Raw genomic sequence first — 14,114 nt, 5'->3', positions numbered from 1 at the left:
CAGAAGTCCACACGGAACGCGTCAGGAAAGCCGGACAGAGAGCATCCAGCGTCCCGACTCACAGCTGGGAACGCCGAGGCGGTTCCCGTAAGAGATGGAAGTCACCTGGAACAGCTAACCTCTCCACCAGTGGCTCGCCGAACAGAGACCTGTGGATCCGCCACCTGAAACCGTCTGCACCCCGCCAGCCAGCCCTGATCGCACCCAGTTCGTCCTTCTTCTAGGGCAGGTGGCCCTTACCTGTCGCGGTCCTCGGGTTCCTCTCGGTAGGTCCACGTGTGTCCCAGCGCCAGGAGTAGCAGCAGCGGCCCCAGGCTCTTGCCCAGCTGCCCCTTGGCTGCTCCTCCCCGGCTCGGAGGAGGCGGCGGCACCATCGGGGAAGCTCGCAGCTTCTTCTCGGCGCCCGAGCTCTCTCCCTGCGCTGTACCCAGGGAGGCTCCGCGGCCGCGGCCGCCTTCCCCTCTCGCCAGCAGAGGGCGCCGGAGAGCTGGGGCGCTTGCACCACCTGCGGACCGCGCTCAAACTTGGGGTGAGAGGGGGTGAACCAAACTTGTCAAAGGGGTATCTGCCTTGCGCAGCCAAAAGGAAGATACTGGAGTCCCGGGAACCTATTCTGGACGATCAGGCTCGAGTCACAAACAGACTGAACTTGGCTTCAGGCTGCGCCCTCCTCTCTTGCCTCTTCTTCCCTAGGGAGAGAAGCGCAGAGTTGAGGCAGCCAGGCGCTCCTTTGCATTTTTGCTCCAAGGTCTCAGCCTGGGAGGAGGAGTTGCTGGCTGTCACTAGGGCGAGAGGAGGAGAGGAGCGAGGTTAATAGCTTCCTTCCTGTTGTCAGTTAACTTCCATAACGAAGGGTCACGCCAATGTTTGCCTTTTCGCTCGTGAGTGCCTTCTTGGGTGCTTTTCCTCTGTCCCGGTTCTCGCTTAGAATATAAAGGAGTGAGCAGCGGCTACAGGGGTCTCCTATATCGCCCTTCCAAACGTGAAAATAGCCCAATCAAGAAAGTATAGAATCTTCAACCCCCTTTAGAGGAAATTCGGTCGTTTCACTCGTCCACAATCCTTTGTGCGGCAATTTTCTTGGTAAGTGAAGTTCAGGACAAGTGAGAAATTCCCAGCTGAGGGTTTTGAACCCAGATACCTGTACTTAACTGGTATCTTGTAAGGGGTCTTGACTAGGTTCGTTTCCCCAGCTGTACAGGACCGAACAAGGCAGGAAGAATCTCAGGCACAGCAGGCAGCGATCTCTGTTACAAAGAAGCACTCACTCACACACCGCAGAGTGCGCCGATTGTCAGATCCTCTAGGCTGTGGTGGGGTGAGTCTTGTCTTCCTCCCATCATTTCTGATTGGTCGACTTAAAGGGGAGGGGGTTGACAGGCTTATGGCTTCATCCAAACTAAAGGATGCTCTGGTGAGCCAGAAGGGCGTCCCTGCCATGGTGGAGTGGATCTTAGTTCTGGGTGATGAAGCCAGGAGTTTGCCATCTGGTTGCTTACCTGTGTACTCTTTCCCAATCTGTCTGCTTGCCAGGACGTTTGTTTGCTTCGCTTTCCTGGCCTTTCCCTTGCAGCTGAAAATACCTTGGGGAAACCATTGAAGACACCCAGGTCCCAGCGTCTTGGCCATCGGGAATCACAGGGCCTTCCACCAGCTAGTTCATGATACCCTGTTTACCCTAACACTAAACAGAAAGGGACCCCAATCATGTTCTAAGGTTGTTGTAATGTACTCTTCAGTTCTTGTCAAAGAGAAATTCATAACAGAAGTGTGAAAGTCCTGGCCCAAAAATTAGTAAGAAAAGCAAGAAGTTAAATAAGGAATGACCAACATTAATCGGTTCTGTAGCTCAGGCCCAGGGAGAAGGAACCCACAGGTGTGCTCACTGGCCGAGTAAGTAGGTATTTTGAGTTATGTAATAGTCTGATCTACTGAGAAATATCACATATACACCTACACACTGTCATTTTAGTAGTGGTGACATCCAGATTCCTCTGCTGAATGTTTTGTGACCCTCAAGAGCTTTGACAGTTACAGTCTTATCTGAACCTCACAATAAAATCCCTACATGTCATGCCTGTCACTTTATCCAGGTAGGTTTTTTTTTTTTTTTCTGACCAAACATTCACAGAGAACTTGAAGCACCCTTAATGGTAAAATCCAGTGGTGCTGCTCGTTCACAGACACAAGCATTTTCAGCTGGCCATTCAGGGGCCACTGGTGCATCCTGCCTGCAGACCTTGAGAGTAATTTTCATGGGATCACTACCTGGATCCAAATGCAGGTAGCAGTTTGTAGGTGAATGGTCCCAGTTAACATTGTGAAACCATGCTTTCTGGTCTGTACACTGGTGAATTGCAGGGGTTTATCTTTTAGAGGTATTATGGCTGAGCGAGTCATGTAAAACATCTCTTGAGTGGTCTCTGGGCATTAACTCCTCATCTTTAGCACAAGTTATTCATTGCACAGACAGATTTTTACTTTTCAGCATTTCTTCTTTTTTTAATTTCTAGACAGATAGGAGCCTATTTACAACAGTTATTTGGGTTCTCCTTTGTTTTTAGAATTATTATTTTATGTATATGTAGTGTGTCAGACACACTAGAAGAGGGCATCAGATCCCAATACAGATGGTTGTGAGCCACCATGTGGTTGCTGGGAACTGAACTCAGGATCTCTGGAAGAGCAGTCAGTGCTCTTAACTGCTGAGCCATTTCTCCAGCCCGGTAATTTGGGTTCTTGAGGCTAGACCTTGATGAACACATGAAAAATAAACCCATCCTGACACACTAGATCAACTTAAACTGGGCCATAGAGGTATTGGGTACCATCTTGAAAGGAAGAGAGCCAAGCTGCAGATAGGGGTTATATTTTTTATTTTCTTACCATGCCTCTGTTTTATATTTCCACTATTGTATCATAGATAATTTTCTATAAGCAGTAGACCATGATGTAGGAGAATAGTCACCTGCTATATTCAATAGCACTTACTAAGCCCTGTGTGTAGGCAAGCTGCTTTTCAAGGGAGGCAACAAATGCCAAAAAGACAAAGGCAGGCAGATGTGGTGGTGCACACATGTGATCCATGCCCTTGGGAGGCTGAGGCAGAAGGATAGAGAGTTTGAGGTCAGCCTGGGCTATACAATCAGTTCCAGAGTAGCCTGAGCTACCTGCAGAGTGAAACTGGGTCTCAAATATAGAAACCAAAACAATAACAACAATAAACAAAGAAAAGGCCAAAGGTAAAGGCAGAACCATGTCAGCTGTATGCAATACACTAAGCTGGTGTCAGAGCCTGTGCTGATAACCACCTCTTGGCCCCTACACTCAGCATCTGTGAGGATAAGGGCCCTGAGAAGATGCCAGCCAAGCACACAGTCAATCCACATTGGCCTGGGGAAGAATGCCACGGTATAGTCAGAACATTTCTTCAAGAGAAGAGCTGTAGCTGAGACCGTTCAAACACTCTTTCCCTGCAGGCTTGAAACTTGTCTGGCTTGGTGTGCTGGGCTCATCAGAGGGAGCATATGGACACCCATATATGAATAGCAATCTGTGAAAAGTGAAGCTGTCCCACCAAAGTCAAGCCTGGCTTTTATGAAGGCTGCAGCCTGTGTGGCAGTTTTCAGCACTGAGTCTGCAAGTGGCAGGAAGCTCAGGAGTTCTAGGTCTTTGCTTCTCAGATTCAGACTCTTTCCACCATCCTGCACCACTCAGGCCTGCCTCATTCCCTCATCTTCAAACAGCTGGCATGAGAGAACTTGCCCATAGTCTCCTACCCAGGAGGGTTGTGGAGATTAATGATCAGAACCTCACATACCTTGGAGAAATCTGTGTGCTTGTTTCTTTCAGTACACCATTTGGCAGTGTTTCCCATCCAGACCTGTCAACTGCCCTGAAACAAACCAGAGAGGGAAGAATTATACAATTTACCATATCCTAGGGGGGCTGGGCTGTGAGGGAGTTTGAGAGTACACTGGGTCAGGGCCTAGGAGGAACAGGTATCTTAGCAGCAAGGCTGAAAGTGTCTTGGGAGCCAGTAAGGTAGCTGCTATAGAATAAAGAGGCCAGAAAGCTAGGCAGAGTACACTTTTTGAACAGAAGCTGTGGTAGTCAGTTTTCAAGAATTCCAACATCTCACAGGGACAAAACTAAAATAGAATTAGAATCAGGGAGTTGCTAATGAAGATACATTTCTACAAAGGCTAGAGAACCACTATAGGATAGATGTGTGTGCAGTGTGTGTGCAGTGTGTGTGCAGTGTGTGTGTGCAGTGTGTGTGCAGTGTGTGTGCAGTGTGTGCAGTGTGTGTGCAGTCTCTATGCATACATGCTCCAGAACCACTCAGAGAAGCTCAGACAAGGAAAAATCAAGACTGAAAATGAAGCTGGACAGATTCTGACCAGTGGACCATAAGTGCAGAGGTCCCTGCACTGCATTAAATCACGACCCAGCTCTTGGACCCTAAGAAGTCAAGATTTTTACATGATAGGTTATAAAAGTCAAGGAGAGGAAACACCTATAAATTTGGTTTTTCATGAAAATAAGGCTGGGAGGTGGTGGCACATGTCTTTAATCTCAGCACTTGGGAGGCAGGCTCTTGAGTTCAAGACCAGCATGTTTTACAGAGTGAGTTCTAGGAGAGTTAGAAGTGTTACACAGGGAAACCCTATCTTGAAAAGCCAATAGATAGATGGGTGGGTGGGTGGGTGGATGTATGGATTGATAAATGGATGGGTGGAAAGAAAAGAAAGGAAGGAAGGAAGGAAGGAAGGAAGGAAGAAAGAAAGAAAGAAAGAAAGAAAGAAAGAAAGAAAGAAAGAAAGACAGGGCTGAAGAGAAAATGACATGGCTCTTGAGATAAAGGCACTTGCTCTTCAGGCCTAGAGACCTGAGTTCCCAGAACCCATATAAAGGTGCAAGGAGAGGACCCACTCCACAGAGTTGTCTATTGACCTCCACCCACACAGAGACACAATAATAATAAATAAATTTTAATTTAAACTAATGGACATGCACACTAGTCTCCCTGAAACGTCCCAAGAATGAGCTAACTCTAAGGTGAAGGCTCTTTCACAGAAACAAGGCAGGATTAGCAGAAGTAAAGTTAGGTTCACTATGTACTGTGAGGTACTGGCACAGGATGAGGTGTCCCTAGAGTGAGCACATTGCCCTAATAGTTATCTTTTGGTTTCAGTTTTGATTGACATACAGCCAGGTCTGCTTAGAGAAGTGGGGTCACGCCTTAAAGGTGTAAAAGTGTTCTTGTCTATGCACCATTGAGAGGGATTGCTTGGGGCAACAACAGCCAGAACACACTTAATACTGAAGCCTTGGTCTGGGGTGTGTTCATTCTTTCCTCACTAAGCAAGCCTTGGTTTTAACTTGCATGAGGCTCTGAAAGTTTACTGAAGCACTAAGCCTGGAATCTGCTCCAAAAATAGGAAAAACTACCAGCTTCCCCTGTCCATGATAGAACCAATTACTGGCCAAATTTGAAGTAAAATGTTAAAAAGATGAATTAAGCCACTAGGGAAAAAAAATAATTAATTTGTAGACACCAAAAATAAATAAATAAATAAATAAATAAATAAATAAATAATAAATAAATAAATAAATAAGTAGAGAACCCAATCATGCCTTGGTTTTCAGAATATTAAGAACAGTTATTCATGTGTCAATACTAGTTTTTAAATGTATCCATGCACACGCACACACATGTACACACACATGCACATATATTCCATACAGTCTCATGTCTAGGAGCCCAAAGCTGCTTCCACAGGAAGACCTCCTTGCAGATGAAAGAATCGGCAGTCTCTCTGGCCTGTCGGAGCTATAAGGGCAGACCTAGGAGTTTGGGCTGGAGAAGTTTGTTCTTACTACTCAAGTCTGCAAATCCCCACTGATAGCGGGTGCAGGATGCATAGGATGAGGGTGACCCTTGAATTTGCTGTCACCAAAAGTTTAAACAAGGAGGAGTAAGAAGCCAACAGCAGAGACATGTAGTAAAGTCCCTGATTTTCTAGAAAACAGCATTAGCATCCCCCCAGGATCTGCCACGCCAAGGCCAACAGCACTGTTCCTTTCTTACAATGATGACCCCCTCCATGTTCTTTCACTAATGAAAGAAAGAAGGATTTAACACTTATTGAGCCCTGCAAGACTCTCGAAGTATCTGAGCAATTGGGTAGGTATAAGAGCACTGACAAAGTTTTCCTATCTGAGGGCTTGGGAGAGTATTAGTAGACTGCTTGCCTAGTGTGCATGAAGTCTCAGGTTTCATCCCTCACACTGCAAAAACCAATCATGGTTGCCCACATATGAAACCCACACTTGTACAAGGTAGAAGTAGGAGGAGCAGACATTCAGGTCATCCTTGGCCATAAAACAAGTTCAAGGCCAGCCTGGACTACATGAGAACCCATTTCAAACTAAACAACACAAAACTTTTCTGATATGAGCCAGCATATCCACCACCACACCCCATCACGTTTCCAGGGATTGAACCCAGGACCTTGCTCACGGTAGGCAAGTAAATTACCACTGAGCTATATTACTAGTCCACCAAGACATCTATAGTAGAGTAAGTGTAACTATACAAGTTGGAGAGGTAGCTCAGCCATTAAAATTGATTGCTAGTCAATCGTGAGGACCAGAGTTGCAAATACAAGCACCCACATCAAGTGATTCATAGGCATCTATAACTCCAAGGGACTTTATGTCCTTTTTTTTTTTTTTTTTTTTTTTTTTTTTTTTGGTTTTGGTTTTTCGAGAGAGGGTTTCTCTGTGTAGCCTTGGCTGTCCTGGAATTCACTCGGTAGACCAGGCTGGCCTGGAACTCAGAAATCCGCCTGCCTCTGCCTCCCAAGTGCTGGGATTACAGACTTTATGTCCTTTTGTGGCCTCCACAGGTAACCACACACATGTGTGACTATACATTCACCCCAAAATATAGGACTAAAAAGAGTGCCTGCTAATCCTGTGGTACCAGAGTTCATAAATGAAGCCTAATCTTATCATGTTCTCAGCCCACCTGTATCACCTAATTTCCTTTCCACAAGAATTCGCTCTGTCATATAAATGGCTATAGACAGAGACTCCCTGCCACAGCCTAATCTAAGTAGCAGAAGTGACACTGATGTCATTAATGCTATACTTTTTCAGATCACACGGCATCACTACAGCCCTGCGGAAGTCGAGCACAATCACAGTTACTGGAAAATCGAATGCAATGCCTCCCCTTTGAGAGTAGCTGCGCTTCTGAGCTCCATCTGCCAGAGTTTTGCTTATTTCAGATCAAATCATGATTTAGGGGATTCTAATTTAACCCATCTGTGATCAGTCCCATGCCCAGTGTCTCCAGCATAAAGGATTGAACCTAGAACCTCATGCATGGCTAGGTGAGAGCACTACCCCTGAGCTCCAGCTCCAGCCCCAGCCCCAGCCCCAGGAAATGCTTCAAATCTACCCACTAATGGTTTCTGCATTATTTTAGCTTTGGGGTGGGTGGAGGATTAAGGCCCAGGCCTTATGCATGCTGTCCACCTGCTCCACTTCTGAACTGTGCCCAACTGTCGAGCACTTCTGGTTGGAAGACACATAGAGCATTATGGCAGAGTAAAGGGTCTCTGCCCGAGGAGTCCTCTGTCTTCCAGACAAGCACTTGTGCTTAAAGGAAACTCAGAAGCTGGGACAGTTGGCTCAGGTTTGGAATCTCAGCTATTCTGGAGGCTGAGCCAGAAGGATTGCAACTCCAAGGTCAGCCTGGACTGCTGACTGAGTTCAAGGCCAGCCTGGGAATTTAGTGTCTCTGATGAAAAGTAAAAAATAGTGCTATGGACAGGGTCCACTGCTGTAGCACTTGCCTAACAAACACAAGGCTCTAGGTTCAACCCCACACTCCGGTACCGCCAGACAAACCAAAATAATGTTTTAAAACAGCAGTTCACACTGTGTAGGAAAATCTTAGCATTCGTACGGAAGGTTGTCTAGAACACCAGACTTATTTCTTAGCAAAATGGAGGGCTGTTCATGACATAACGCTAAGGATGCCGCACTCCTGCGAGCTGTTAGTAGGGGAGGATAATTTTAGAAGAATTTGGCACAAAGAGGAGTAACAACAAATAGTTCTGGAGGACTTGGTGACGTAGACATGGATCTGTGTGCTTTGCAAGTCTTACCTCATTTAATCCCAGTTGCAATCTTATGTCCCTGTCTCGAGTACTTCCTGCATGTCAGAGATGAGGGAACCGAGGCTGTGGTTTTAGGTAAAGTTTAGTCTGAGACATAGAGTTATGAAGAGGATGTGGGTTCTACACACTATGATCTCAACCCCATACTAAAGTACTTCCTGGGAAAATGAGCCCAGGGGTAGTTTGCCCATATCCCCTCTGTTTGCCTGGTGGTGGTGGTGGAGGGGGGATGGGCAATGTCCAGTGCTGTGGCCATAAGCCTGAGAATCTGATCCTCCTCCTCTGGCTCTGTATTATCCATCTGGCCTGGCTAATTTCTCACCTATGCATCCCACCTCTCTTTGAAGCAAAGCTGAGCTGCATCTAGGGGGCTGGCCCTCTGAGAAAGGCATTCTGATTGGCTCGAGGGTACTGACTGCTGAAGAATGGAGATCAGGTTTCAGTGCATTGGAACTATAGGTGCTTTGGCAATGGACCCTCCCTGTCCCATCCTTGCCCCCCCCCCAAAAAAAAAGACACTGCCAGACCTAGAACTCTCCCCAAAGCAGAGAGATAAAAGCAGCCAGCACAGCATTTTTTGTAGAAAGACACGGAAATTTTTTTCTTGAACATTTCAGAGTTTGGTGTGCTCCTATGGAATGTCTTCAGTTTAGAAGCAGATAGTGGAAATTCACAAAGGATGGTGAGCAATCAACACCAAACTTGAATATAGATGATGACTTTGACACACATTCTATCTCTCCCACCCCACATATATGCTGGGTCCTGGGAGTGGCACCATTAGAAGGTGTGGCCCTGTTGGAGTAGGTGTGGCCTTGTTGTAGTAGGTATGTTACTGGGTGGGGAAATTAAGACCTTCATCCTAGTGGCCTGGAAGCCAGTATTTTGCTAGCAGCCTTCAGATGAAGATGTAGAACTCTCAGCTCCTCCTGCACTATGCCTGCCTGGATGCTGTCATGTTCCTGCCTTGATGATACTGGACTAAACCTCTGAACCTGTAAGCCAGCCCCAATTAAATGTTGTCCTTATAAGAGTTGCATTGGTTATGGTATCTGTTCATAGCAGTAAAACCCAAACTAAGACACCACACACACACACACACACACACACACACTCACAACACACTTTCTCTCCTTTCATCTCTATCCCCCAAGCTCAACCTTAAGAAAGTACATCCCTAACTCTCTCTGCAGTGGTTGGGGACTAAACTCATTTGATTGGTTGGTTTGAGACCCATTTGAATTGGCCTCTAGTCTTCATCTTTACCAGCAGTGCAGAATCCCAAAGGGCTGCCAGATAAACTAATCTGACTTCGTTACCTCCACCAGTTGGTGCACAGTAGTCTTTGCTTGCACGATCAGGGAGGTGTTTACACTTCTTTCTGCATCAGAGATGTTTAGACCTCAGTGTGTCTCTCAGAGATATTTACTATTTCAATTTTCTGGTGAGCATCACGATCATTAATCAGAAAGTGAGCCGAGCCCCGTGGAAGCTTCTTTCAGCTCCAACATTTATCTGTGGTAGAATTACAATGAGCCTGCAAGTCGTGCGTAGGCGATTTGACTTGGATTTGGCTCTATTGTCTTCACGTAAGGACAGAAGACTGATGGGCCCTGGCCCTGGATGTCAGTAACCCACCACTGAACCCTCCCAGTGTCCCATTCTCAAGCAGATCCAGCTTGAGCTGCCATCTCCCTTTGGACAGTGGTTCCTCGTGTCCATTGGGATCTCTCTCCTTGTCTGCTTGTCTCTTTGCCCATTCCCCATCATTGATCATCTTAGCTGTTAATCCCTCATGAAGTCAGATACTCTTGAACCTTCTAGCTCTAACTTTTACCATCTTGTTCTGCTTTGTTTCCTGATCTTTTCTTTCTACTATGTTTCCCTAAAGTACTCCCCCCTCCCCACCACCCAATGAATTTCTCTCTCCAAATCACTGGTGATGAACTAGGGGACAACTTTCCTATCAGTGGAGATCTAATGATTTCTGGAGGCAACTGTTGCTGTCCTACAGGGATAGGAGAAAGATGCCTTTATGTCCAGGCATCTTGTAGGTAGAAATTGAATTTTCAGTCTCTGGCCATACCCAGAGCTGCCCCTTACACACACTGAAGAAGCTGCTTCCTGATGTCAGTGGAGCTGAGTTAGAGGAATCCTTTAATCACCCACTCCTCTGCCTTTGCACTCTTATCGCCTGTTTCTGATTCCCAGTTCTTTTAGGCTTTTCCTTGCAAGCCCTCCCTTTTATCTCTGCTCCCGTTTATCTGGCTTCTTTGCCTCCTGTCTGTCTTCTAGCCCCTGTCTCCCTCGGGCCCCCTTCTTGGTCTGATCACCCCTCTGAGGTTTCTCCTTGTCTTTCTGCCTTTGTTTTCAAGGCTTAGTTCAGCAACTCCCTTATCTCTCTGCTGTCCTGGAGTGACCTCGGGAGCAGAGAAAATATTTTTCTTAGAACTCTGTTTATTTTCCAAGTTTTCACAAACTCAAAGCAGCCCACAAGCTCCGTGCTTCTGGTTTCAAAGTCTCAAGCAGGTCCCGTGGGTGAGACCTGTGCAACTGCACTAGCCCTGGGCTCTGATCCCCACCCTGCCTCATCCCCTTGATCCTTCCAGCTGTGTCTCCTCTGCTCACCTGCTGCTGGCAACAGAGGCTGCTCTGTCTTCTTCATGATGTCAATGATCATGTGTGGTTTGCACTGATTGACATGGCAGTACCATCTCTTCTCCCACTGTGAGGCAGGGAAGCAATAGCTTTCCCTTGCCTTCATTCATTCTTTAGGAAAAAGTGTTAAAGGTGGACTCAGATGCTAGGCACAGCTGAGTGTTGTAGTAACTGAAGTAAACGAGACAGAAGTCCATTTCTGATTCATTCTGTTTTCATGGTCAACTTGACTGGCTCTGGAGTCACCTAGGAGATACATTTTTTAGTGTTTTTTTCCAGTGACTTTTAACAGAGAAGAACCCCACTGAATGTGTGTGGCAATAAAGGGGGGAGGGAAGAATCACCTGACCATGAGCATTCATCCATCTCTGCTTCCTGACCAGTGACACCATGTGACTGTCACTCCTTGTGCTCTGGGTGCCACACACCCCCTGCCAAGATGCATCATACCTCGAATACAATAAACCAAACAGCAAAATTAACCCTTTCTTCCTTGAGCTGCTCTTGTCAGTTATGGTTTCCATGACAACCAGAAAAGGAAACCAGTATGGAAACTGGACCACAAATTCTAGTAGAGAGAAAAATCACAGGAAGTAACCATACCCACATCGGTTTTTATCTCCAAGAGGTAACGGATATGGAGCTAGACACAGAAAACCTCCTGTCTCCTGTTGTTGTGTGGCTGCAACAAGTTACAAGCAGAACCTTCATGGTGCTGGAAAGTGCTCTGCTTACTGCCAGGGGCGAAAAGAAATCACCAGTCTTACCCAACTGTGAACTTCAAGAGCTACAACAGTGACTGGCCCGGCAAGACATGCTCACTGGCACAATGGTGGCACACATGCCATGTTCTGATTAGACTTCAGGCCCACATCACAAAATGAAACCCATAGCTGGTACCAATATTGGGCAAAAACGTGACTAGACAGGTCAAATACCCTAGCAGGGAGGAATAATAACTGGAAAGAAAACTACTTTTATTCTGCCAAATAGACACAGAATAAATCAACTCCTAATGGCTTATCATACCCGTACATTAATGCATCTCTCAACCCTGACCAGAGGTGCTTCTATTAGCAGTAGTTAATGATTAACACGGAGACCAGCAACTGGCCAAGGTTCAGAGACAAGAGACTTCAGAACGTTCAGCCAGCGTAAAGTGTCTTCTAGACACAGCAGAGGAGCTTTGCATATGAATGCACAGTGGTTGTGATGATATACCCAAGACTTGTGCAGGCCAGATAGGAACAGCACAGAGAGGAGACAGGGCTTGAAGTTCCTAGCTTTTGCTAGCTGTAGGGAGAGGGAAAGATAGTTTTCTCTAAGAATGTGTAGCCCCTGTTGAGTTAACCGCTCTCCAGTAGAAGAAGGCCATGCATCCAAGAATACTTGGGCAGTACAAAGAGGTCTTGGTAGAAAAAAAGGGAGAGGGAGTTGGGTGGAAGAAGAGTATAGATCTGGAAAGAGTTTGGGGAAGGAGTCCAATGAAGATGTGTTGTATAGAGTTCTCCGAGAACTAGTAGAAGGAAATAAAAATGAAACAAGTTACTACTAGCTTAGCAGATAATTAAACAAAAATGTTAGTTTACAGTTCTACAAGTCAGCAGTCCAAAATCAGTCTCATAGGGTGTACTGGCTGGTTTTGTGTGTCAACTTGACACAAGCTGGAGTTATCACAGAGAAAGGAGCCTCCCTGGGGAAATGACTCCATGAGATCCAGCTGTAAGGCATTTCCTCAATTAGTGATCAAGGGTGGGAAGGTCCACTGTGGATGGTGCCATCCCTGGGCTGGTAGTCCTGGGTTCTATAAGAAAAAAAAAAAAAAAAAAAAAACTGAGCAAACCAGGGGAAGCAAGCCAGTAAGTAACATCCCTCCATGGCCTCTGCATCAGCTCCTGCTTCCTGACCTGCTTGAGTTCCAGTCCTGACTTCCTTTGGTGATGAACAGCAATGTGGAAGTGTAAGCTGAATAAACCTTCTCCCTCCCCGACCTTGCTTCTTGGTCATGATGTTTCATGCAGGACTAGAAACCCTGACTAAGGCATAGGGCTAAAATCAAGGCATCCCAGGACCAGTTCCTCCTGCAGGCTCTGGAGAAGGATCACAGGCTGGGAAGAGTGTTTGTAACCCATGGCTCCTGCCTCCGTCGTCTTTAAACACAGCTACAGAACATTTTAGCTCATTTCCCATTGTCTTCACTGTATCCCTTTCTTGGCCTTTGTATCTCCTTCTCTCTTATTAAAATGCTTGGGATGACAATGGCCCTTCCCATGATCCAGAATGGTCTCCCCCACTGAAACGCCTCGCCTTGGGCATGTCTAGAGTCCCTTTGCTAATAATGTGACATATTGGCGTGTTGTGGGGAGCCATGCATGCCTACTTAGAAAACAGAATTCAGCCTACCCCACACCTCTCATCGGTTAGAGTAGGAAAGCAGCTTCAGAGAGTTGGTGAGCCCAGTGGAGGTTGAAAAATAAGATGTGCAAACACATGATATCAAGTCTGCCAAAGGCTGAGCCCTGGCTTGTTTTGGTAGGAACATAGGGTGTGGTCTGGACAGGGGTGGGGTGACAAACACCAAGTCATAAAGAGACATTTGAAACCTCTCTTGCAGACAGTAGGCATGTAGAGTTGTTATAGGCAGACTTTGAAAGATTCTCTAGTGATGAAACAGACAGACATTTGCTAGGTAGTCTGAAACACTGGCAACTCAGCCCAAAGTGACAGGTGTGTACCTACTAGATTTTTCAAACTTAGCATGGAAAAATCCATGAGATATCTAATTAAATTGTTACGTGGATGGTGGATGATACTTTGTATATATCTGATGTAACCAACAGTTTGGGTTAACTTCACCTGCTTGTGTGATATGAGACTCATGTATACTTTATATCCTACTGATCACAAGGCTCAAGAGGAAAATGTATCATGCAGTTAAAACTGTAGAACAGGCTGGGCAAGAAGTGATGTGGACTAGTATTGCAGCCCTGTTATGGAGGACGAGAGGGAACCTGGAGAATTTTGGGAGTCGTGAACACATCTAGGTGACTGATGGCCCAAGTATGAGAAAGGCAGAGAGAGAGAGAGAGGAGGACACTTGCCCAGCTTTCCATAGCTGGGTGCAGGGTGGGAAAGACAGCTTCCTTTTAGGTAGAGAACCTGTCAGAGCATCACCGTATGGCAGCCTCTACTCACCAGGTCTCTGTGGAAATAGACCCAATGGCCTTTGAGCCCCATATTCACCCAGCCCCATTGTGCAGC

At 46.3% G+C, this 14,114-nt stretch overlaps 1 protein-coding gene and 1 long non-coding RNA gene across 4 annotated transcripts in view; one reads left to right on the top strand and one right to left on the bottom strand.

The window, feature by feature from the left end:
• Ccbe1 (collagen and calcium binding EGF domains 1) overlaps positions 1–1,485 on the bottom strand; it is a 238,189-nt gene extending 236,704 nt beyond the window's left edge. Inside the window, exon 1 of the mRNA XM_034518499.2 lies at positions 241–1,485. Within this exon, the coding sequence (XP_034374390.1) occupies positions 241–374 (134 nt within the window). The 5' untranslated portion in view covers positions 375–1,485. The remainder of the gene's footprint in view (positions 1–240) is intronic.
• LOC143434282 (uncharacterized) overlaps positions 1,194–14,114 on the top strand; it is a 37,902-nt gene continuing 24,981 nt past the window's right edge. The window contains exons 1-2 of one of the 3 annotated variants that reach the window (XR_013103636.1): positions 1,199–1,318; positions 7,168–11,067. This is a non-coding gene — a long non-coding RNA (uncharacterized LOC143434282). Of the gene's footprint in view, positions 1,319–1,533; positions 2,089–7,167; positions 11,068–14,114 lie in introns of those variants that run through there. The other 2 variants (XR_013103638.1, XR_013103637.1) reach the window with 2 other exon arrangements.

Source organism: Arvicanthis niloticus, chromosome 14, assembly GCF_011762505.2.
Source record: "Arvicanthis niloticus isolate mArvNil1 chromosome 14, mArvNil1.pat.X, whole genome shotgun sequence".
NCBI classification, from domain to species: Eukaryota; Metazoa; Chordata; class Mammalia; order Rodentia; family Muridae; genus Arvicanthis; species Arvicanthis niloticus.
The sequence above is the reverse complement of the archived record's forward strand: the minus strand, read 5'-3'. Positions and strand labels throughout refer to the sequence as shown.